This window comes from Nannospalax galili, unplaced genomic scaffold (genome assembly GCF_000622305.1).
Source record: "Nannospalax galili isolate Female #2095 unplaced genomic scaffold, S.galili_v1.0 scaffold84, whole genome shotgun sequence".
In the NCBI taxonomy this organism is placed as follows: Eukaryota; Metazoa; Chordata; class Mammalia; order Rodentia; family Spalacidae; genus Nannospalax; species Nannospalax galili.
The window spans coordinates 771374-795773 of record NW_008352272.1 but is presented as its reverse complement, the minus strand read 5'-3'; the positions used below and the strand labels follow the sequence as shown (position 1 = coordinate 795773).

The following is a 24400-nucleotide window of genomic DNA, read 5'->3' as shown; positions in this document are numbered from 1 at the left end:
GCAACCTAGCCTTGCTTTGCACAGTGTTTCGCACTGAGTTTCATGAAGCTAACAACTAGTATGCACTTACTATGTGCCTATATTAAACACTTCATCTATGTCACCTGATTTAATCTTTACAAACACCTTTTGAGGGATGTATGTACAATTTGAGACCTCTCATAAATTAGGATATTGGTAGGCTTGCGAGGTACTGAAAAAGTGTTGTGTTTTTTTTTTTGTCTTTGTGTGACAGGGTCTCCTTGTAGCCCCAAAGTTATCTTAGAACTCACTATGTAGACCAGGCTGGTCTTGAACTCATAGAGATTCAGGTGCTGGGATTAAAGGCTACTAAAAAGTTTTTTTTTTTTTAATTTTTATTTATTTATTTTATGTGTGTTCGTGTATTGCCTGCATGTAGGTAAGTGCACCGTTCTGTGCAATGCCTGCGGAGGTTAAAAGAGGCTGTCAGATCCCCTGGGACTGGAGTTACGGACAGTTGCTAGCTGCCATGTGGGTGCTGGGATTCGAACCCAGGTTTTCTGCTAGAGCAACCAGAAATGTTGAGCCATCTCTCCAGCCCCCCTAAACAAGTTTTTAAGGCTACGCGAGCAGGTGGTGAAATTGAGATTGAAGTTTTTTTCTCCTTGACATGGGACCCAGAGCTCTGTACTACAAGTTGTGCTACTAGGAAGTGCTTGTTTGAATGAACGAAACTGAACTGGTCTTAGAAGAAGTAGTATGCAGGTGGGAAGAAGCCTGGACTGAGCAGTGAGGATAATTTTAGTAAAGGCAAGGAAGCAGGAATTGTCATCTAATTAAGTCTCTGTGCCAGGGAGTACAGTTCAAGTAAAACTGGTTTTGTCCCCACACCAGTAATTAGTTCTCTTCAGAACAGTGAGATTAGCATCTAAAATAATTAGAACAGGTATATTGTATAATTGGAGGTCAAGAGTGAGGTGGTAAAGAAATGTGAAGGAACTAGTAATTGAGCTAAGCTTCTGGGAAGGCGTGGGATTTAGGTGGGCAAATTGGGGGTTTGAGTCAGCTTTACCATCGCCTTGGACCACCTGGCGACTCATGTGGAGCTTCTGGTCCTCAGCTTCTGTGACCAATGAGAGTACAGCACTGTTTGAAGGTTGTGGGTTCAGATACTGCTGTGGTACTGCTTTCCTGACAGTGGGAGACCTGTTTTCTCAGTTTCTAGTTTGACTGACTTTTCTCAAACTTCATTCCGTCTTTTTAGCTGCATATTCTTATTTATTCTCTAATTTGCAGACAAGATATTCTTCTACCCCTTAAAAACTTAAAGATGTATTTTTTAAATCAGAGGTATTTTCTTAGTAGTTATAGTACCGTTCTCATAGATGGAGAAGTTGCACTGACAGCCATAATTGTTGATCTAAAGATCACACATGCACATTTCATGAGTTGTTAATGTTCATAGCAGCAGGACAAAAAGAAAAGTTCTTGTTAAGAGAGTCAGAGAAAGGTTGCAAGTTACTTTTGTTTTTCCTTTCTGGAACTGGTCCTCAGTCCTTGTTCTTCAGCCCTTTAGTATGTATAAAGCCATAAGGTGTTTTGTAGGCTGCTGTTTTGTTTATGTTGCCTCGTAGGAATAGCATAGAACTGGCATGCTTTTCTTTGTATCATGAAGCACATGAAGTCTTAATCCCATTCTTGCTGGTATTAACAAGTACTTAGTTAAGATGGTATATGTCAGGTTGTCATTGTATAGTTAGTGGTTCCCCTTGTGGTGGGAGAAACTTTGAGAGCATGGAGTATCTTCTTATCCATTTTCTTGCTTGATCAAGTAGTGATTTCCTTTATTTATTTATTTATTAACCCAGGGCCTTGCGCTTGCTAGGCAAGTGCTCTACCACTGAGCTAAATCCCAACCCCTTTTTAAAATCTTTGAGACAGGGTCTCCCTGTAGTCCCAGCTGTCCTGGAACTTGCTGTGTAGACTAGGCTGGCTTGAAGTCACAGAGATCTGCCTGCTTCTGCCTCCCAAGTGCTGGGAATAAAGGCGTGCACCACCATGCCCAGCTAATTTCCTTTTTTTTTTTAAAGGCAGGGTCTCTGTAGCCCCAGCTAGCCTGGAATTCACTATGTAGACCAGGCTGACCTCACAGAGTGAGATCTGCCTGTCTGTCTCCCAAGTGCTGGGATCAAAGGTGTGATCCCACCACACCTTGCTAACAGGGCAAGAGCTTTTATCTACTCATCCTTCTACTCCTGAGTCATTTCCTTGGCCACCTTCATTCTTAGGAAGGACTGTCGCCTCTTCACTGCCAGTTGCGCTTTGGCCTGTAAAACTTTTCTATAAGAAGATATTGCTGGGGCTGGAGAGATGGCTCATCGGTTAAGAACACTGGTTGTTCTTGCAGAAGACCTGGGTTCGAATCCCAGTACCCACATGGCAGACAACAATTGTCTGTAACTCCAGTCCCAGGGGATCCAACAGCCTCTTCTGACCTCCGTGGGCATCACACGACACGGGTGCACTTACTTACATGCAGGCAATACATATACACATAAAATAAAAATAATAAAAAATTTTTTTTAAAGTTAAAAAGAAGATATTACTGCCACCACATTTGCCTCATCCTGTATGTTTTTCTTTGTGTGTGAGTACTTCTAGAATTTCTTTATGCTGATAAGACATGTGGCTGTGTCCTCATTCTTTCCCTACCTCTAACATAAAGGATAACACACACATGGTGGCGCACGCCTTTAATTCCAGCACTCGGGAGGCAGAGGCAGGCGGATCTCTGTGAGTTCAAGGCCAGCCTGGTCTACATAGTGGGTTCCAGGACAGCTGGGGCTACAGGGAGACCCTGTCTCAAACACACACACACACACACACAAAAGCACACTGACCTTCAGGTTTTTTCCGGCTGATTTCATGCTTTCTTGATCCTTTGGTGTCGGGTTGTAAAGGAGACTCACTGACTTGTTTGCAGCTGCATTCCATTCCTTCTCTTACCATGAAATTACTTCTGTCCTTGCAAACCTTTACTCGTGATTGAAAATAATCTCTAGCATGTTCCCCTAGTTATTACCTTTATTGATACCTTTATTTCTTCATCCCTTTCCATAGTAGTCTTGTTTCAAAAAGAGAATACAAAACTTCATTTTGTTCTGTTTTACGCTGAGAGTTACTGAAAAACAGACTCAAACACCTGACTTCACTCCCTTACCTAATTTTGCTGTTTCATCCCTACATAGGATGAAATTACAATTTTGGTTGAGCATGGTGCCACATGCCTTTGATCCCAGCACTTTGGAGGCAGAGGCAGGTGGATCTCTATGAGTTGAAGGCCAGCCTGGTTTACATAGTGGGTTCTAGGCCAGCTGGAGCTACAGGGAGGCCCTGTTTCAAAAAGACAAAAATAAAACAGAACAGTTTTGAAGGTTACCAGTGACTTCTTAACTGCCCAGTCCTGGAGGCTGTATTAAATTACATAGGAGTATGAGAAGGAAAAATGCAGTCAGAAGTGGGGGAAACAGGAAAGCTGAGAGGAAATGGAACAGGTAGGTCTATAAGGGAGGAGAGCAGAGCATCTGACAGAAGGCATGTGTTCTTATAGCTTGAGCATGCAGTGGACTTGGAAGTGAAGGTGATCTGGCTGGTGAGTGCTGACTGACTAGTGGGACCCTTGGGACAGTTGCCTCCTGTTTTTTTCCTAAAGCAAAGGGGAACGAACGATCAAACGTCTTTTCTCAGTTTCATCTTTGTGACTACGAAGCCACTATTTTAAACTCGGGTTTTTTTTAAATCCAGAGTGACCATTAGTGTCTCTGGTCATTCTTAGTACCGTCAGCTGTTCCTCAGTGTTGTGGTTATCTTGGATTGCTTTTTTGCTTGACTTTTGCGCTGTCACCATTGTGGTTTTGGGTATTCACATTCACCTGGATGACTGCTACCATCTTGCTCTACAGCCAGTGGACTGTCTGTTTTTACTTACTACTGTCCTTCTATTCCAGTCTGCGCCAGTCCCTTGAACTGTCCTGTTAACCAGGTGCTATGCTTCCCCAGGGTCCATGCTATTCTGAGCACCCTTGACTGGAAAAGCCCTGTTTGTGTCTGTAGTAATCCTGCCTCTTCAGGTTTTACAGTTCACTAGGAAGATCTACAGGACCCAGCATGTTGTGCTCAGTGCTTGTGATTTTATGCAGTGAAAGGAAGCTTAAAAAAAAAAAAAATGAGCAGAAGAAAAAGGCATATGGGGCTAAACCCTGGGGAATCTAGGTGTCAGCTTCGAGAGTTCCACTGGATAGAGTCACAGAAGATGAACTTCATTTCCCGAGTCAAAGGGTAACAAACATGTTGAAGATATTTGCCAGAGAGGGTTGGTGAGATAACTCTGGGTAAGGATACTTGCCCCCAAGCCTAATGATCTGAGTTTAATCCTAGGGCCCACATGGTGGCAAGAGAGAACTGTCCCCCTCCATCCTCTGACCTCTGCACATACACACCCATACACACAAATAAAATGGTTTTGTTTTTTAAAAAAATACTTGCCAGAAGCAGGGCTTATAGACATTTGTTGTCCAAGGTCTCTCTTGGACACTGGTCCTCTACCACAACACTATACTTTCAGGAGAAAAGCGGGTATTCCGTTAAACCGTGGTGTTTTAGGCACTGGGCACCTACTTTCAACAATTAGGGAATGGTTTGAAACCTGCTGAAATCCAGCTTGTTGCCACCAGCCAAGAACCATCTTACAGTTCTTTATAAGGACACTGCCTCAGACCTGCCATGTTTATTAACTTTTTTCTCCACATCATGTAGACCTGCTCCCACTCTTCCCCTTTAAATGTCTAGTGTGGCCACATTATAGTTAACTTTTTCCTGTTGGTTGACCTTAGTGCTACTGTGGGGTATCCACCTTTGTATCATCCCTTTTCTAGAATCCTGGAATTAATAGATCACCAGATAGTGACATTTAAGCATTCATTGTGAATAGATCTTTGCAAATTGCTAACCAATAGGCTCAGTGCCTGGTATATACTCCCAGCAGCAGTGTGCAGTAGCAGTGTGCAGTAATCCATTTGGGAAGGAGTGGAGGAGAACTGACCATCACCATTAGGAAGTGAAGACCATGAGGGGCCTCCCAGCTCTCAGGTGACTTGGTGCTACACTGGGCCTTCCATATCTACTTCTAATCTCCCATCTTGTTACCGGTAGCCACTGTGTGGAGGCCTGGAACTTGGACTTTTATTATGGAAAGGTTTAAGAACAGATAAAAATACAGAATGAGGAGTCTACATGTACCTATTTATGCATTTTCAGTAACTAACATTTTGTCAGTTTTATTTTTTTCTCTTCTGTGGGGTGCAGTATTAGGGCATGGGAGAGTGAAAGCAAATTCTAGCATCTTGTGTTTATAAAAGCATTTTTTTTTTTTTTTTCTTTTTTTGGTCTTTTTGAGACAAGGTCTCCCTGTAGCCCCAGCTGGCTATGTCTGCCTCTGCCTCCCGAGTGCTGGGATTAAAGGCGTATGCCACCATGCCCGGCTATAAAAGCATTTTTATACTCAGTGAAAGTAAAAACTCAGATTAGGAGTGTGCTTTGTAGTTTTTTTGTTTAATTTTTTTTTTTTAAAGATGGGGTCTTATGTAACTCATGCTGGCCTCAACTTGTCCCTGCCTCTACCTCCCAGTGCTGGCACTATAGGCGTGGGCCACCACACATAGCGGGCTAAAATATAGGGTGAGTTTTTTGTTGTTGTTGTTGTTGGTTTCATGTTTTTGTTTTTTTTGTTTTTTTTTAAGATAGGATTTCATTGTGTCACCCTGGCTGGCCTAGAACTAGCTATGTAGATTAAGCTGGCCTGGAACTCCCAGATCATCTGCCTGTGCCTTCTGAATGTTGAGATTAAGGCCATGTACCCCTGTGCTGTGCTAGAAATGTAGTTTGTAGGTGGGTGAGGTGACGCACGCCTTTAGTCCCAGAAGAGGCAGGTGGATCTCTTGAGTTCAAGGCCAGCCTGGTCTACATTGTTCCAGGCCAACTGGGGCTACAGGAGACCCTATCACACTAAGACCAAAAAAAAAAAAAAAAAAAGTTTCTCTAAATACTCCAGTTCTGAGTTTACCCTTATGTTTCTATTTCAGGTTCAGGAGGGTATTTTCCTTTGATTTTCCCTGTTTGTATAAAGTAATACAACACACACAACTTCTTTTTTCTTTTCTTTTTTTTTTTTTTTGAGGTAGAGGTAAACTTTATTAAGGAGAAGGAAATTACAGAAAACTAAGAAACTAATGAAAGATGAGGTAACTCCAAATGTAAGTTTATTATAGAAGGAAAGTAAAAGCCCTCAGCACAAGTGACAAGGGTGTCTGTGTTGATTGCCAAGCAAGTTGGTTCTGGGGTTTTCTATAGGGTTATGACCAAAGATAGAGGTGATGTTACAAGTTGGCCAAGTAGAAGATGTCACATTTGATGCATGCTCTATTGATCCAGCCAGTAAGGATCATGCCGTGTTCACTTGTTCACCTGGTTAGGACTGCTTGAAACCCCTTTTTGTCCATCGCTCATTCCTACTCTGTTGACCTTATGTGGTAGCTATCACTGTCTGGTGTTGCTACCTGCTGTTTTTCAGGGGTTTCAGTTACTGTTAATTATACTAAGCACTCATTCTCAAAATTACAAAACTACCATAAATTTTCTTAGTTAATCTTAGTTAATTCCGTCTCTGTGGTATGGTCTGGAGGTGCTGAAATAGGTGAAAACTATAGAAACTCTGCTACAGTTAGGTGAGCTGTAAGCAGGAATATATGAAAGCAATAGTGCCCTCTGAATACTTCTATTTGGAAATAGCAAAAAGTCTAGTACAGACTAGTTTAGGAAACTAGTTTGGGGCTTGTATCAAAGGAAAGACAATAGATGGAGTAAATTTCAGGATAGATACTGGTACAGGAGCTAGCATATTGCAGGTAGCAATGGAAAAGGGCCTATGGTCAGTGGCTCACATATGTTGCAGTGGGAATAGACTTTGTGACTAAAAGGTATTTTAGGGCTAGTGAGGACAGGAACACCAGAAAAGAGAAGCAAAGGATCTTATAGCTGGATGTGACATAGCCAAGTAGACCTGATGAAAGACAGACAGGATCTGAGAAGCAAGATCAGTATCAGTTGCCAGGCTAGTGTCCATGAAATCCCACCCCTAGGGAAATGTATGCTGGGTACTGTTGCTCTTTCATATATACACAGCTTAAAAAAATTTTTTTTTATTTACTATTTTTATTATATGTGTATTGCCTGCATGTAGGTAAGTGCACCTGTGTCATGCAGTGCCTCTGGAGGTCAGAAGAGGGCTTTGGATCCCCTGGAACTAAAGTTACAGATGGTTGTTAGCCTGCCATGTGGGTGGTGGGTATTGAACCCAGATCCTTTACAAGAGCAGCTAATGATCTTAACTGCTGAACCATCGCTACAGCACCCAAACACACACAATTTTTAAGAAGCAATAGGGAGTAAGTCTGCAACTTGCTTTATTTCATTTAACAATATGTTGTTATCCTTCCAGTAAGGAAGCAGATCACCTTCTTTTCACTATGCTATGCGTGTAACAGCCATTTCTTTTATTGATGGACATTCCCCCCCCCTTTTTTTTTTTAGCTTGAGAGGCTCGTAGTGAACTTTCGTTGGATATGGCCTCAGATACTATTGCTTTACTGCTGTAAGATATTCCTAAAGATGGTGTGGCATGTATATACCATAACTGTTGCTATAAAGGGTTTTATGCTTGCGTGCTTTTGTTTTTATTATGTTTATCACAACACTGGTGGAGGTCAGAAGACAGTTTGTGGAAGTTGGTTCTCTCCTTCTACCATGTAGATCCCCAGGTCAAACTCAGGTTGCTAGGTTTGGTGGTATGCACCTTTATCTACCAAGCCATCTTACTGACCTGTCTTCTCTCATACCATCCTATAAATATTCGCAGGAGGAAAAAGAACTAAAATTGCTTTATTTATATTGTATTTATTTATTTGGGGGAGGCGCCACAGTGGGAGTGTGGAGGTCAGAGAACACGTTCCTGTAGGAGTTGGTACTCTGCTTCCACCACGTGGATCCCAGGAATGAAACTCAGGTCAGCGGGCTTGGTGGCAATTGACCTTATGAACTGAGCCACCTCACTGGCCCCTGAAAATTGCTTTCTTAAAGGTCTATAGTGCTCTTGGCCTTCAGTGGTTAAGAGTGTGTACCATTTGGGCTGGAGAGATGGCTCGACAGTTAAGACCACTGGCTGCTCTTGCAGAGGACCTGGGTTCGATTCCCAGCATCCACATGGTGGCTAACAACCTTCCGTAACTCCAGTTCCAGGGGATCCAACACCCTCTTCTGACCTCTGTGGGCATTGTACAACATGGGTGCACTGATATACATGCAGGCAGTACACCCATACACATAAAATAAATAAAAATAATAAATTAAATATTAAAAAAAATATTTACCACTCTTGGGAAAGACCCAAGTTCAGTTCTAAGCACCTCATAACTACCTTTAACTACAGCTCCATGGGACCTGACACCCTCTTCTGGTCTCCATGTGGCAAACATTCAGACACACATACACATAAACGAATGTTTTATATATATGTACTTTTATTTTTTATGTTTACATGTATGAGTGTGTTGCCTCATACATCTGTGCATCTGTGTCACCCAGTGCGGGTAGAAGTCAGAAGAGGGTGTCAGATTCCCCTGGAACTGGAGTTACAGACGGTTGTTAGCCACCATGTGGGTGCTGGGAATCGAACCTGGCTCCTCTGCAAAAGCAGTCAGTGCTCTTAACCGCTGAGCCGTCTCTCCAGCCTCACAAATAAATATTTTTAAAAGATCCCTAGTGCCTGACCTCTTGTTAAAACTAGAGGCGGTTCAGTTTTTGTCTTCCTCGATGCTGTTGTTTCTGCTTATAAATACACGTTCCTGGTTCTTGAAACGCTTAATAATTTGTGCTTTCAGCAACACATTCTGTTACAGGAGTTCTCTTGAATCAATAAAATTTCTCTTAAACTTAAAAAAAAGTTACAAGCAATAAGAAAAAGACTGTAGGACTGGGGAGGTAGCTTGTTGGGTGAAGTGCTTGTGCGTACATGAGGACCTGAGTTCAGATCCCCAGCACCTAGAAGATGGTGGGGAGGGGTGTTGCACAGGATCCTGCTGGCCAGCCAGTCTGAGTTGGCAGGCTCCAGGTTCAGTAAAGCGATCTTGACTCAAAAAATAAGGTCAGCCTCTGCCTTATACACACGTTTACACATGCACACCATATACACATACACACAACGAAGAAAAAGACTGGAGATAGAGCATCAAGGGGAAAGATAGGTTGTTAGTAAGATTTATTATAGCCTATTGGAAAGAAAAGAATATTCTGGCTGGGCGTGGTGGCACATCCCTTTAATCCCAGCACTTGGGAGGCAGGGGCAGGTGGATCTTTGTGAGTTCGAGGCCAGCCTGGTCTGCATAGTGAGTTCCAGGACAGCTGGGGCTACAAGGAGAACCTGTCTCAAAAAAGACAAAAAAAAAAAAAGAATATTCTGTATGACTTCTGAAGAGAAAGGTAATACATTGTTTGGAGAGGTACAGTGGTGTTGGGAAAGAAAAAAAAATCATGATTTGGAAACCTAGGTTTGAATCCTGACAAATAGTAATGGCCTTGTGCAAGTCACTGAGCCTTTTTCTGAACTGTGTGTATATGTATAATTTTTTCTGTTTTTTTTTTCTATTATTTTGAGACAGGGTCTCACTCTAACCTTGGTCTTGGCTGGCCTGCAACTGTGTAGACCAGGGTGGCCTTGAACTCATAGAGATCCACCTGCCTCTGCTTCTACATAGTGAGTTCCAGGCCAGCTGGGGCTATAGGAAGACCCTGTTTCAAAAAAAACAAACAACCAACCAAACAAAAAAACCAACAAAACAAACAAAACCCCCATAAAAATAATCAATAAAATATTTTTTTAAAGCCAAAGGAAGTGAACCATCATCATTTGTCATGAATCCATTATGCTGTTTCATTAGCCACATGCCAGATCTACTCAAAACCACAACAAAATGTAGCAAAAATTAGCTTACACTTCCAACTCTTTACCAGTTTTAGCTATCACTTGTTTTACTAAACTCAGTTTTGCATCATGCCACTCATTTTATTTTCCCTGTTTACTTTCACCTCTCAGTTTCTTCCATCAGAAAAGCCAGATTTCAGCTCCCTTGAACGCACCTGTAGCACCTTTCCAGTTTCTTGGATTCTTGCCTGTCTTTTATCTTGTTACTCCCCCACTGCCATTCAGCCTTAACAAGTGGTTCTGTTTCCCACTGAGCCCCCCTCCTTGACTGCCCGATATTTGTAGTATTCACTCTAGAAAGCTTCCTTAAGGTAGAGTTAGATATCATTTTGTATACAATGGTTTTCTTCAAATACGTGGTGATAATTATTGATTTTTATGACATATAATTTCTTATATGCTTTCCTGTCAGTTTGCTCAGTCCTGACTAATGAAGGTACCTGTTAGGAGTTTCCTCCATGTTTTCATAGATTTCTTTTCTTAGTAGACTCCTGGATTGAATGATAGACTAATCCAGAACCCTCTGAGGATGGACAGGCCTTACTTAGTGAGTGATGGAAGCTTCTGCTAGTCTCCAGTGAGAAGGGTTCTATGATGTGGGACAGTGCACTGAATGCAGGAACCTGTAAACCTCCTGTGGAAGTTTTAATTCCTTTAGTTTTAAGTTGGATTGAAAGCATCTGTCCCTGTGGCCATGTAAGCAGGTAGGCTCAGGGATTGGAAGGTGGCTAGAGTGGATCTGGCCATTCTCTTCCTAGGTAATCTGTTAGCCTTATCTCTCTTTCTTTGTACACTCCTTGTTCTTGTCCTAAGTCTTCTCCAGAGCTCCACCAGAGGAGGTGCAGATCTCTTCAGTTAAAGCTTGGGTGTGTTGGTGTGACTTGTTTTGTTTTTCATTAGTTAGTTAGTTCTGTGTGGTTGTTACTTTCTGCCTGAATTTCAGTGAAGGAGAAAAAAAGCAGTTTATTCAGTTTTGAAATTCTGAACAAGAGGTTCTGAACATTGGTAACTTTGGACTTTTGATATTCCAAAAATTTAAACAAACTTACATAAAAAACATTATTGTTTCCAAAGAGTTGATGAATAATTTGGGTGGCTATAGAATTTGAAATTACTGTAATACTGAAATACGTCACCTACTTATGAATAATTTGTACTCAAATAATATCTGTGACTGGATATATAGCTTAGTGATAGAATGCTTGCCTAGCATGTGCAAGGTTCTGGGTTTGATCCAGCACCACAAAGTACATGCAAACACATGTACATACATATACACAGGTACACACATGCTTATAGCAAAGAAAGCCAAAAGTGCCCCAAAATACTTGGACACAAGGGGATTGCTAAGAGGTCTCAGGCGTCATCATTAGCTATTAATTGAGACTGTTAAGGCAGTTCCAACTTACCCATTGTTTGCTTTCTAGAATTGGAAAAACTTACTGTTGTCTAGTATATAATTTGCAAATTTTAGACTGTCTTCCTTGATAATGACATTAAGATGAAAGCTCTCATACTTGTAAAGGAAAACTGTTAAAGTGAATTGTGCTCTGTGGTAGTTGTATAGTTAGGTTACAAGTTATGTTGAATAAAGTAAATTTGCCCTATTTGTAGTAAGTGAAAATGAACTTGTATGCAACATTATTTTTATTTCTAAATGCATTTTGGGAAAGTTAATTGCAACTGTGTGGTTCAGGGATTTAGTGCAAGAAGAAGAGCAGTTGATGGAAGAAAAGAAAAAGAAAAAAGACGACAAGAAAAAGAAGGAAGCTGCTCAAAAGAAGGTAGTATGCGCTCACCTTTCATTACGCAGTTTGAACTCAGACCAAGAAGATTACTCACCTGGCTTGTTAAAGCATCTAATTAAATGTGTTAACGGCATTGAAGAGTCATTTTAATTTCTAATTTCTTTAATATGTATATAGTTTGCTGAGTATGTAATTCAATGCATAGATAATCTTGCCAATGGATTTTTCAAAGGTAAGTACATTTCATAGGTCTTCATCTTTCAATTAGTGATTCCTAAGCATTTCATAATAATTTTGTAAGTGGGAAGAGCACAGAATTTGTAGATGTACAGAGAGGATTTGAAACCTTAGATTCTCAAGCAGCCATAGAATGGTGTGGCCATCAGTTTTTATTTAGTTTCTCTGAGGCCTAGTTTTCTTCTGTTTTGCAAAATTGTTGAATTAAACGAGGCAACAAAATAATACATGTGCATGAAGTACAACAGTATTTAAATAGTAAATAGACGCAATAGAGAATAAAAGTTCCCTTTTTATTTGAGATTTTCCCTGACTTTTTAAAATTAAGACCGTTTGAAACCCACCTAAGGCATTTACTGGAAAGAGCTCCATAAAATACAGTATAAAAAACTGGAACCAAAGCAGTGTGTGCTAAGGCTGATGACAGTCAACCAAACAGCACCCAACGTGCTGTATTATATTAAATTTTCAAGGACCTTAAAATGTTCTAAGAGATCCAATAAATTACTGTTCTTTATTTTAGCGAAAAAAATTACTTTAAAAATATGTGTCCCCTTTATTTAAAGCACTGTGCTAGGATCTGGTTATAAGGATAGCAGAGTACTCACCTTAGTATTGTTTAATAAGAATAGAGGACACAGAAGTGTGGTAGGTGAAGCATGTCTTTATGGGAAATTGTTGAAGCACACAGGGAGGTACTTTAACCTAAGACGGGACAGAAGGACAGGACATTTTCTTAGGGTAGAAATTAGGTGATTAAGGGGCAGAAAAGTACCTAAGCACACTAACCTCCTATCCAGGCATTTGAAACCTGCACAGGTAAAGTGTGGGTTGGGCAGTTGTACATAAGAGTATTAGGAGATGGTTCAGAGGTGATTCAAGGTAGATAAAATCTTTCTTGAGGTTTTGGCTATTGGAGAAATTTAGTAGAGTGATATGAAAATTTGTATTTTAGAATGTTTACTGAGGAAAAGTGTTGTGGAATTAGGAGTATTTAAACAATCCAGTCTACAAAATTTGCTTAATGGATAAAAGGATCGAACACCCTAGGTTTGACTTTTAGGTTCCACATTGAGTGCCAAGACTACAGAAAAAGGAGGCGTGATCTCTGATTCAGTTCTTAATTTGCTAAGCTTTGGGTACTGACAGCAGGTATTATAGGGAAGGGTAGAGTACAGAGCCTTGGGGGAACTGACTTTGAGGGAGAGATGAGAGGTGACTGGAAGAATGCATAGGTATGTGTTGTGACTAGAGATTATGAAGGGTTCTAGTGCCTTGGGGCTCTGCCAGAGGCTTTTCAATGTGGGATGGTCTTTGCAGTTTGTTAAATCTTTTATTTGGTATTTAGGAAAAATTCTGCCCTCTTTAAGTCTAAGGCTGGGGAAGGCTTGTACCACTTGTCATTGGTGACATTTGCAGAACAGAAACCACTTCTAAGGTGACTAAAGGTGGATTGAGGAAGGTGCACGCTGTGCTTAAAGCACCGTCAGGTTTGGCTGGTATCTGAATGTTGTTGCCTTGAATCTTGTTGGTCCTAAGGAGTTCAAGATTTAGCCGTTAAGTTAGCGTATGTGCAGCATGGCCAGGGAAGACGCCTAAGGCAGTATTTAAAGGTATGCTTTATTTACCAAGGATGTTTCTTTTCCATTTTTAATTTTTCATAGTTTGATGGCATTTAGATCTACTTCCCTCTGCACCTTCCCCCACTTCTTCCCACCCAGTTTGATGAACACGTGTGTGTGTGTGTGTGTATGTGTGTGTGTGTGTGTATAAAAGGTGAAGGTGTTACTAGAATGATTTCTTTAAATATTGTATTAATTATTTTTATTATTTTCTTTTTTTAATGTGTATGAGTGTATTGCCTGCATGTATGTAAATGCACCTGTGTCGTGCAATGGCGGTGGAAGTCAGAAGATAGCATCAAATTCCCCTGGAACTGGAGTAATAAATAGCTGCCATGTGGGTGCTGGGAATTGAACCTGGGTCCTCTGCAAGAACCAATGCTTTTAACCACTGAGCCATCTTTCCAGCTCCTAAATAATACTATATTTTTGTATAATTAAAAAATTTATTTAATGTGTATGAATGTTTGGTATGTATGCAGGTGTACAATGCACATGCATTGCCTGTGGAGGCCAGAGAGGGCGTCAGATCCCTTGGAACTGGAGTTATAGATAATTGTTAACTACCATGTGGGTGCTGGGAACAGAACCTGGGTCCTCTGGAAGAGCAGCCAGTGCTCTTAATCACTGAACTAACTCTTGAGACCCTTTTGTTAGTACAATTTTTAAGTCATGATGTAAAGAAATAAGGGCTGTAATTGTAAAAACTTCATTTTTACTTTCCATCATAATCAACTTTCTAAATCATTAAGTCAGTACCTTTACGGTGCCTCCTTCTGAGTGCCCAGCATAAGTTTACATACATGTAGCACATGAATGATGTTTATTGTGTCATTTGGCATGTCATCAGATTTGTAGTGACAGCTTTTCATTCTCTTTCCCACTTCACCGCCTCACCTGGTGGTTCTGGTCTCAAACCCCCATCATATCCCACTAGAACTATCCATCCTCAGATGGTGAGAGACTCGAATGGCTTTCTTATAACAGATCATTTGCAAGAATGGGGTATTATCCTGTCGACACATAGTAATAACTACCCACTAAACACAATGTAAAGGAAAGTTTAAAACCTCTAGTAAATGTTAAATTTCGTAGACAGCCACAGTAAATACAGGTTCTCCAGATTTCAGGAAACCAGCTTATAACTGAATGTGAATACAACCTGGCAAAATAAGGACAGCTGGCATTTCCATACATTGTTCCCAAAAACGCCTTTGGCAAAAAAAAAGGGAATTCCCAAATTGGCTCACACACCCATATGAAAGATTATGAGTCAGAGATTTTTAAGACAAGCTTTATGGAGCTTGTCTTTTGTCTGCAGTAGGAGCCAGCAAGTGTATCCCAGCAGTGACAAGACTGCATGAATCAGGTGGGAAGAACCATTGACATGAGTGTTGGAACAGAAACCGTCCTAAAAGCAATCTGTTTTATATATGACCCATGTACATGTATTTCTGAAAACAGCTTCAGATGTTACCTGTTGTAATCTGTTTTCAGTACAAGGAACTTAATCTGCGTGAGCCCAGTGATGGCCTTCATGTTACCATGGCTACGGAAGCAGGAGTAGAATTTTAATTTCATTCTCCTATTAGGTGCTTTTCGAAACTACTATGGCCTTCTGCTTTTGATGCAGTCTTAATGTGTACTTCTGCTTTATTTCACCGTATCGTGTAAATTTTGTAATAGGAGATAAAGGTAGGTCCTCATTCTATGACTACAGGAAGTATATAGATTTAACTGTCCTAACAGCCACTGAGATCTTTTAAAGAACTTAAATTTATACCCTGAGCTATTTTCTACTTCAAATAAAAAAACTAAACACCACAATTTAAGAGTGCTGAATGTTGAACCCAGGGCACATTCCTAGCACCCCTTCCTCTCTTAATGGTTTATTAGATGCCATCAAGACTCACTGCAATGTTTTAATTATGATAGTTTTACTTTATTAGTTAAGCATAAATTTAAATATTTAGCTTTTTTTCTAAAGAAATATTGTATAATAAATTCTATTAAAAATTGGGTGACTTTTTTTTTATCATATTTCAGCCCCCAATACATCAACATGGAGATTAATGTGTAGGTGACTTTACTACTAACTTTTTCTGTTTGAAAAACATCCTAATCTATGTGTCTATGCATGATACTCATTTTATTTACTATTGAAGAATCAGGACTATTTCTTAATCTGCTTCTTAGGCTTACAAAATAATTTGATGGAGCACAAAAATAGGGTTTCATACCTTAAAAGGAGGGTAAGGGCACCAGCAATAATAATGGGTTATCATGAGTTTCTACCCAGGTTCAGTTTTTAGAAGAGAGGCCGGGTGTGGTGGCACACGCCTTTAGTCCCAGCACTTGGGAGGCAGAGGCTGGTGGATCTCTGAGTTCGAGGCCAGCCTGGTCTACATAGTTCCAGGCCAGCTGGGGCTACAGGGAGACCCTGTCTCAAAAAGACCATAAAAGGGTGGGGGGTAGGGCACCAGCAGTAACAGTGGGTTATTATGAGTTTCTACCCAGGTTCAGTTTTTAGAAGAAAATTCTTAAAGGATCTTAAGGGAACTGCAATAAGAAAAAGGAAGTTGAGAAATATGTTAATTGTAGAGGGATAATTTGTTATCTCCTTCACTTAAATGTGTATTATAGTTCCTAGAAAGCACATAGTGGCTGAGGGCTGGGAAAAGCAATAGTACAAATTGGAATCTTTCTGTGTCAACTCTCTTTCAACGTTCATGATATTTTTATTGTCGCTGTTACTATGTTGAGTTGAAGGGATTTTTAGGGGCTTTATTGATGTAAGATAATAAAGCTAAAATGAGACTTGAGTTCTAGAAACTTCTGAATTCTTTCCTCCTTTGGTAAATGATATTCAGTCCCATCAGTACATTGTCTCAGTGTCTTGGTGATAACATGAATGGACTGGAGCTAGGCATTGTTCTAGGGCAGTCAAGCCTTTACTTCTATAGACCTGCCCTTGATTCCCTAATTTCTTAAAGCTCATTTTATTCAACAGACCAGGGTTCTAGATATGGTGCTGCTTGCTATATCACAGGAAAAATTTCTGAGTAGTTCAGTTACATCATTTAAAACAAGCTGAACTAGATTGTCTTTATTCCTGTGTTAGGTTATAATATCTGGCACTGGTAAGGCATTGTAGGTGATTTCAAAGAAGAAAGACAAAGAATTGGGAACTGGGATGAGTGTCAGCTCTTTCCAAGTATGAGAGTTAGAGCTGAGCCAAAGCTCTAGCAGGTGTCACTGATGACAGCAGCCAGTGCACACACCACACCCATTGAGGGCTCTGCAGGGGCTGGCACTGCCTATGCCTTCATCTGAGTCAAAGCCAAGCCCCCAAACCTTGCAGCACTGCAGAAGGTAGTGCTTCTGTGCCCCTACCCCTCCTTTATAGCCCAGGAAAGAAGTTAACTAATTTGGAGAATTTAACTTAATTTGGCTAAGGTCACACAGATAGTCAACAGTAAAACGAGAATTCAGAGCCAGACAGTCTGGCTTCAGACCCTGAGCTCTTAAGTACTAAAATATGTTTTAGGCATCTTAGAGGTGGGACAGGCACTGCAGAGTTGTCAGGAATGTAGTACCCAGCATCTTGCCTGCTGCTGTTGATATCTCTGTTAAGGAATTGAGCACTTGTGATAATTGCTTGTAGAATCACAACTCGGATTGTTTAAAGGGAAAAAAAGTTAAACATCAAGAATATTTAATATCTGCTTTCACTCTAAATAGTGTGTATTCCCCCATAAAAGTCGGTCATGTTTTACTTAATCCTCACAGTTATCTCTGAAATGATAATCTTCCCCAGTTGAAGGATTAGGAAACAAAGATACAAAGGGTTGAAAAGTCATTTAAAAGTAAAAAGAAACAGTCAGTGATGTGTTCAATCTATTTATAGAATATAGGGGAACCCAGGTATTGCTGTTTTAACACGTAATCAGTATAAGATATTGTTAACGAGATCATTAATATTCTTTGAAAAATACTCAGTATTAGAAATCTGATATGTATTTTTAACATCTCCATTTAAACTGGTCTCATTTCAGTGATCAGTAATTACATATGGCTAGTGACCACTGTTCTGAACAGTAGAGACCATTACTAAAGTCACAGCCCATTTGGGGAATTCTCATTGTAATAATTTATCATACTAGGTCCTCAGATTAGCCTACAGAAACCTGTCTTACAGAAGCAAACCTCTACTGCTTCCATTCCCTCCTCATCAGCTGAAAGGAGCTCTTGGTTTCTATTCTCTTGTTTCCTACACTGTGTAAGTCACTGTTCTCAGGATTAGACACCCTGTTTACCTACTCAGTGCCATTCTCTGTAGGTGACAGAGTCCTGAATGACTGGCCATTGTTCTGGAACATCATACAACTAACTGCTTTTCCTTTAAAGAAGTCTTTTCAAGCCTGCAAAAGCTGCAGTGCATACTTTAGGCTTTCAGTAATGTCACAATTTCTGTGTCCTAGAGCTAACTTATCTTTCTTTGAAAGAAACCTGGAGTTTTAAAGAAGGCTTTCAGCTTGTAAAGTAATTTTATGCTGATTCTTTGACTTCAGAAAATTACTTTCTTGCCATGACACTTATGCTTAATAGTGTTCTTACTAAAGTGTTCTCTAAAAAATTGTTTATTTCCCATAGTCAGATTTTAAAAATGACTTCTCCCCCAAATGAAGTATTGTCAGAATTGTTGACAGGTCTTTCGGCATTGTCCTTCCATCACTGTTTTTCTTTTTAAATTTTGATCCACAGACTAAAAGATAAGCCTCCATTATTTTATATATCTCTACTGCTCTAAAACTGGGCAAAGCAGCACAGTGAAAGAGAAACATTGGATGTGGTGTCAGTAGTAGAGTAATTGCTGTAATTTTTACCTATGTATTTATAATGATATAATTAAAAATGGAACTTTCAGTAGCTAAATTTTATTTGACAAAGCTAAATGAATTGTCATGCCCTGGGGCAGTTAAGTAAAGCTTTATCTTATTTAGAAATCATTCCTTATTACTTAGTTACTAATAACTCAGTCTTTCCTGGTTAGCCTGAATGTTCTTGAGTCTTTTACTTTCAAGTCAGTTGATTTTGATGAGAAGGTGAGTTTTGCTTGGTGCCTTTCCCACTGGTCCCTTTACAGTTCTTTTCAGAACCCTTACAGTTGGTGACCTCAAGTCAAGCCTGCCACACCTTCCTGCCCCTCTCAGTTGTGGTGTCAGAAGACTAGGGGAAAATAGGTATAGGCTTGGAAAGGAGCGTTCATGTCAGTTCAGCTTCTGATGGTTTTAATGATTTGTCAGAATTGACTGGTTAGTTTGGAATTTTTCCCCACTTTACCAATACTGGAAAGTTGACTGTATTAACTATATAATAGCAGCTTAATTACAAATTTGTTCAAAATGAATATACCTTTTCTCATGGAAAATTTATTCATCTTTGATTGTGACATGCAAAATTTATTGAAAACCTATTAGATACAAAGGTGACAATTACATAAAAATTATTTTTAACCTAACTGATGAGAAAAGTGCAACTCCCATTTAAAAAATTATATACTGTCATACATCTATACTTTATGTCTACAATGTTACAAAAATTCTATTAATGAACAAAGTATCAGAACAATGGGGCACATCTGTGGGAAAGCATGCTTTGCATATCCTTTCCTGCATAGTTCATCTAAATGATAATTCCTTTAACAGAAATGTAAATGTCTTATATAACTAATATGAGCATTTTTGTCATAGCGGTCCATTTCTTTCAGTTTCATATTTACATTGTTCTTTGTTTGTTTGTTTTCATTTTAGGCCACTGAACAAAAAATCAAAGGTACGTTGTTTAAAGCTATTTTTCTTCTCCTTTCATTAAAGCAAGGTCATTTACGTATATTTTTTATTTACCTCTAGAATGGGGGAGAAGTGTGTAAAAGAAACCAGGGTGGGAACAGACTTGTTGAGTGAGATCACTTTGGAGTCATCCTTTGGAGTTTTATGGTTTATCATGGTATATATTACCACTTCTAGAATAGACCTTAAAGCTGTCTCCCCTGATGAACCCCACTTCCCAACATGCTCTCTTATTTGAGTCTTTGGATGACCATCCCTTCCCTCCAGCTTTCCATCTTAACCTCTTATATGGGGCTACCTTTTGGGCCTGACACTACCCTTTGGGGTTCTGCCTGCTTTGCTCCTTGTTCTCTGTTGTGTTCTCCTGTTCATAAAGGCATGATAGTGGGTACTACCCCTTTTAAATGATAGATGGCTGACCCTGTGGTCTCCCGGGCTCCACCCCAGGCTAAGGACCTTAGAGTGAGAAAGAAACCTGAGCTCAAATCTTCCTAAATCCTGAATCAGGAGTCCTTTACCTTCCCAGTCCTTGACTACTTGATAGTAAAAGTTATACAGCCTTAGAGGGTGAACTTGTTTGGCTCAGTATTCCAAATTTTAGGTTTTAGTGGAGTTAGAAGTATGTTCTCTACATCTTAATAGTGTATGCATTCACTATGTTTATTATATCTGCTTTAGTTAAGGTGGAATCTGTTAAATGCTACCATGTAAATGTAAGAACAGATAAAGCTTCTGTTTTACCTGACAGAGTTGTTACCAGATCCTAAGGTTTTACTGCTCTGCCAAAACACTGAGAGACAGGAACTGGTGAATGAAAAATAAAATGAATTTACTTACAGTTTGGGCCAGAAATGGAGAGAATCTTTCTCTGTCACACTCATAGTAGTGCTACAATTGATAGAAAAAATGCAATAAAAGCCCCAAAATTTGCATGTGTAGTTTTAGTTGTAAGTTATCAGATCTAGGTGATAAGTCTTTTACTTAGGAAAGGAGATAGTCCTTCCTCTGGCTTGAGAGCTCCCATGACCCTGTCTTCACCTGACCTGGCATTTTCTGGGGAAATTCTAATTTTGGGCTGGGGAGGTAGGTCAGTCGAAGAAGCGCTTGTCTTGAAAGCATGAGGACCAGAGTTCAACCACAAGAACCCATGTAAAAATGCTAGAAGTGGTGGTGTGTCTCTATAATTCCACTGCTGGGAGATGAGCACAGGAGGATACCCGGGGCTTCATGGTTAGCCAGTTCAGCCTAATTAGTGAGCTGTAGGCCAGTGAGAGACCCTGTCTAAAAGGACACGGATGACATTCCTGAGAAACTGACACCCAAGGTTGTTCTCTGAGCTCCACATGGACATACACATAGGCACATATGTGTATTCTTGCACACATTATAAAAAAGAACTGAGTGTGGTGGCACACACACCTTTAATCCCAGTACTGGGGAGGCAGAGGCAGGTGGATCTCTGTCAGATTGAGGCCAGCCTGGTCAAGTTCTGGCCAGGTGGGGCTACAGAGACACCCTGTCTCAGAAGAAACAAAAACAAATTAAATTTAAAAAATGCAATCTTTAGGACCCCTGTTACAGAATGGCAATTAGAGACACACTTAGACACAGTATAAATACAGTGTGATTTTGCTTCTGAATCATATTAAATTGCCTTTGATCACAGAAGACTGGTGCTTCACCTAACAAGAATTAAGGAAAACTCCTTTAGATTAGGTGTCTTTAAGGTTTTTAACAGCCAGAGGATGAGATGCAGTCAAGATTGGCATAGTTCAAATCATAGAAGAAGAAAAAACGTTCATGCAGTGGCAGTAGTCCCAGAGCCTTATAAACACATGGCAAGTGGAGAGAGTTGAGGCTGAAGAGACATGAGGGTCAGATCAAAGCAAGCCTTAAATACTGTTTGTACACAAGTATGTGTATATATGCTATGCAATCATGTGTATACACACTGAGGAACTTGGACTTTTACAGACAGGAGCCACTAGTGAAAAACTCAAGCAAAGGAGTGGCATCGTTTATTTACTTTGGTTTGTTTTGAGACAGGGTCTTATATATATCCCAGGTTAGCCTGGAACTTGAAGTCTTCCTGCCTCTGGAGTGCTGAAATTGTAGGCCCACCGTGCCCTGCTTTTTTCCCTTTATTTTATTTATTTATTATTTACTTTTTTTTTTTTTTTTTTAATGTGAATGAGCATATTGCCTGCGTGTTTTGTGAGTGCACCCGTGTCCTGCAGTGCCGCGGAGGTCAGAAGAGGGCTTCGGATTCCCCTGAAACTGGAGTTAAGGACAGTTTGTAGCTACCCTGTGGGTGCTGGGAATCGAACCTGGGTCCTCTGTAGGAGCAGTCAGTGCTCTTAACTGCTGAGCCATCTCTCCAGCCCCTTTTTTCTCTTTTTAAAAGAAACTATTAACCGGGTGTGGTGGTGCATGCCTTTAATCCCAGTGCTTGGGAGGCAGACAGAGGCAGGCGACCTCTGTGAGTTCAAGGCCAGCCTGGTCTGCATAGTGAGTTCCAGGACAGCTGGGACTACAGGAGACCCAGTCTCAAAAAGACCAAAAAAAAAAAACCACAAACAAAAGAAACTATTAGCCACTATACATGGAAATTTTGAAGGAAAGTGGAAATTTTGAAGGTGCTAAGAGAAATACATTCTAGACCAAGGAGACAGATGGACAAGAACAGAGAATGAAAATGTAGCTTTTGTTTGCAGTGTAGGAATATTGAGGGGAGTGACAAAATACAGGTCTAGAAGCTGTGGGGGTCTGAGGATGTGGTACCTAAGGGAGCGGGAGCCAGCCAGCCAGCAAAGGTGTTTGCATATGGAGTGCCATGGCCATGAGCCGTGCTTCACCAATATCTTTGCCAGTAGTTTCTAGTATCACCAAGAGAAGCAAGATGGGGTGGGAGGTGGTTGGGGGGAGAGGGAATAAAGGGTAAAGAGGCAGTTACCGGGACATCAGGTATAATTGACAGGATTGGTAGCTGATGAGGTCGAAAGAGGAGTTGAAGGTGAGATTGTAACTTGGAATTAGTTATAAGACAGTTGCTATGGTGCAGAGTACACAGTGCCAGATTAACTGTCTTAAAGCTTCATCTGTCCTTACACCACTAACCTGAACAAAAATGCAAAATTGCCCTCTAGTTTTTTCCAAAACTAAAGGCTTCTGGTTTCCAAGCTCCCTTTAATCTGTCCGTTCATGCTCTAATCAAGTTGTTCCCCACCATTTCTTTCTACTTTCTGGAGCTTTTGTTTCTCTCTGCTGTTCATTTCTGGTTTTCCTTCTTGGTCTTGAGCAAGGCTGTCCTCATCTTGCTGAAAGCCTTGCTTCTAAGTAGGTTGCTCCAACTGCTTTTGGTCTCTCCTCTTCAGTTCTTTAGAGCTTTATAACACCCTAATTTGGGGCCCTTGCTTATATCCTATCTTGAGTTGTTGGTTGATCCATGTGTATTTATTTAGTGTGATCTTTGAGTGCCTACTGCTCGTACCTCCTTTTACTTCCTTGCTTAAAATACATCTTGTTTTCGGATCTACGACTCTGAGAATTCTAAACTGACTGTGAAAATCACTGAAGATGCAGCATGCTGCTCGCTTTCTGTCTCACTTCATCCTTGCTTTATTGGCAGCTTTCTTCATAATTGGCCACATTTAATTTATTCACAAACATATATTTTATTTTTATGCTGTGTGTCTGTAATATTTTGGTTTTGGGTTCACACTAAGTAGAAATTACAAACTGGAGCATTGAGGGGCAGGTTTGGCTCACCACAGTATTGGGTGTTTTTTTTTGGTTTTTGTTTTTTGGTCCTTTTGAGACAGGGTCTCTCTATAGCCCCAGCTGCCCTGGAACTCACTATGTAGACCAGGCTGGCCTCGAACTCACAGAGACCCGCCTGCCTCTGCCTCCCAAGTGCTGGGATATTAAAGGTGTGGGCCACTACGTCCGGCCTCCACAGTATTGTTTTTATATGCAAAGTAAAATGAACTCTACTCATGAGGAAACTGACATACGCATCCATCACCACAAATAATTATCTTTTCTTTTTTTGCTTTGATTTTTGTTAGCAAGAGAGCTTTACTTTGCCTTCTGTGCTGTTTTCTATTGTACAATACGGGTTTTTGTTTCTTTTTTGTTTTTAGAGTCCTAGTGATGTATGTTAGGTCTCAAGACTTACTCAGCTTGAATAACTGTTTACTTTATGCCCTTGAGCCTATACATTCCCTCTCATCTCTACCCCTGTGTAAACTGATCTATTCTCTGTGTGATTTCAGGTTTTTGTTTTGTTTTGACAGTACTGGAGATTTCAAACAGGGTCTAATGTGTGCTAAGTAAGCAAGCACTTTACCTTCTAGCTGGAGCTATAACCCCTAGTGTGCTCTGTTTCTTTGTATTTTTTTCTCATTATTACTATTTTAAATTCCACATGTAAGGTTATTCATTATTAACCATGTCCCTGTTAGAGAGTTTGACTTTACTCTAAATTTAAAATTAAGATGAAAATTAATGTTGTATACTAGAAAGAACATTTGTATGGGGATCACATTTAATTTTACATTTTAACTCAACTATGTATTAGATATTTTCCATGAGCAGCTCTCTTCTTAGCTTTAGTCACCTCATCTGTAAAATGGAAATAATCCTTCAGGTATGTAGAGTCTTGAAGATGAGGGATAACAGACACATTGTGTGGCATCCAGTTGATACAGAGCAAATTGAAGTTTCCACCACTTAAAGTTTTTGCAGTTTTTGGGTTCGCGGTATCTTGGTTACCTTCCAGCTTTTTGAAAACAGCGCGGTATCAGCTTCTGCAGCAGCTTCAGGGTTCCACTCACCAGGTGGTGATTTGCTTTTTCCTCCATTAAAGTAGACTCCAACCTAGTAAGG

General features: G+C 40.2%; 1 protein-coding gene across 3 annotated transcripts in view; it reads left to right on the top strand.

The window, feature by feature from the left end:
- Nucleotides 1-24400, top strand: part of Tnrc6a (trinucleotide repeat containing adaptor 6A) — a 208528-nt gene that overhangs the window by 129852 nt on the left and 54276 nt on the right. For all 3 annotated transcript variants that reach the window (XM_008849205.3, XM_008849202.2, XM_008849204.3), the window contains exons 3-4: nt 11751-11838; nt 19475-19496. In XM_008849205.3, the coding sequence (XP_008847427.1) occupies nt 11751-11838; nt 19475-19496 (110 nt within the window). The remainder of the gene's footprint in view (nt 1-11750; nt 11839-19474; nt 19497-24400) is intronic.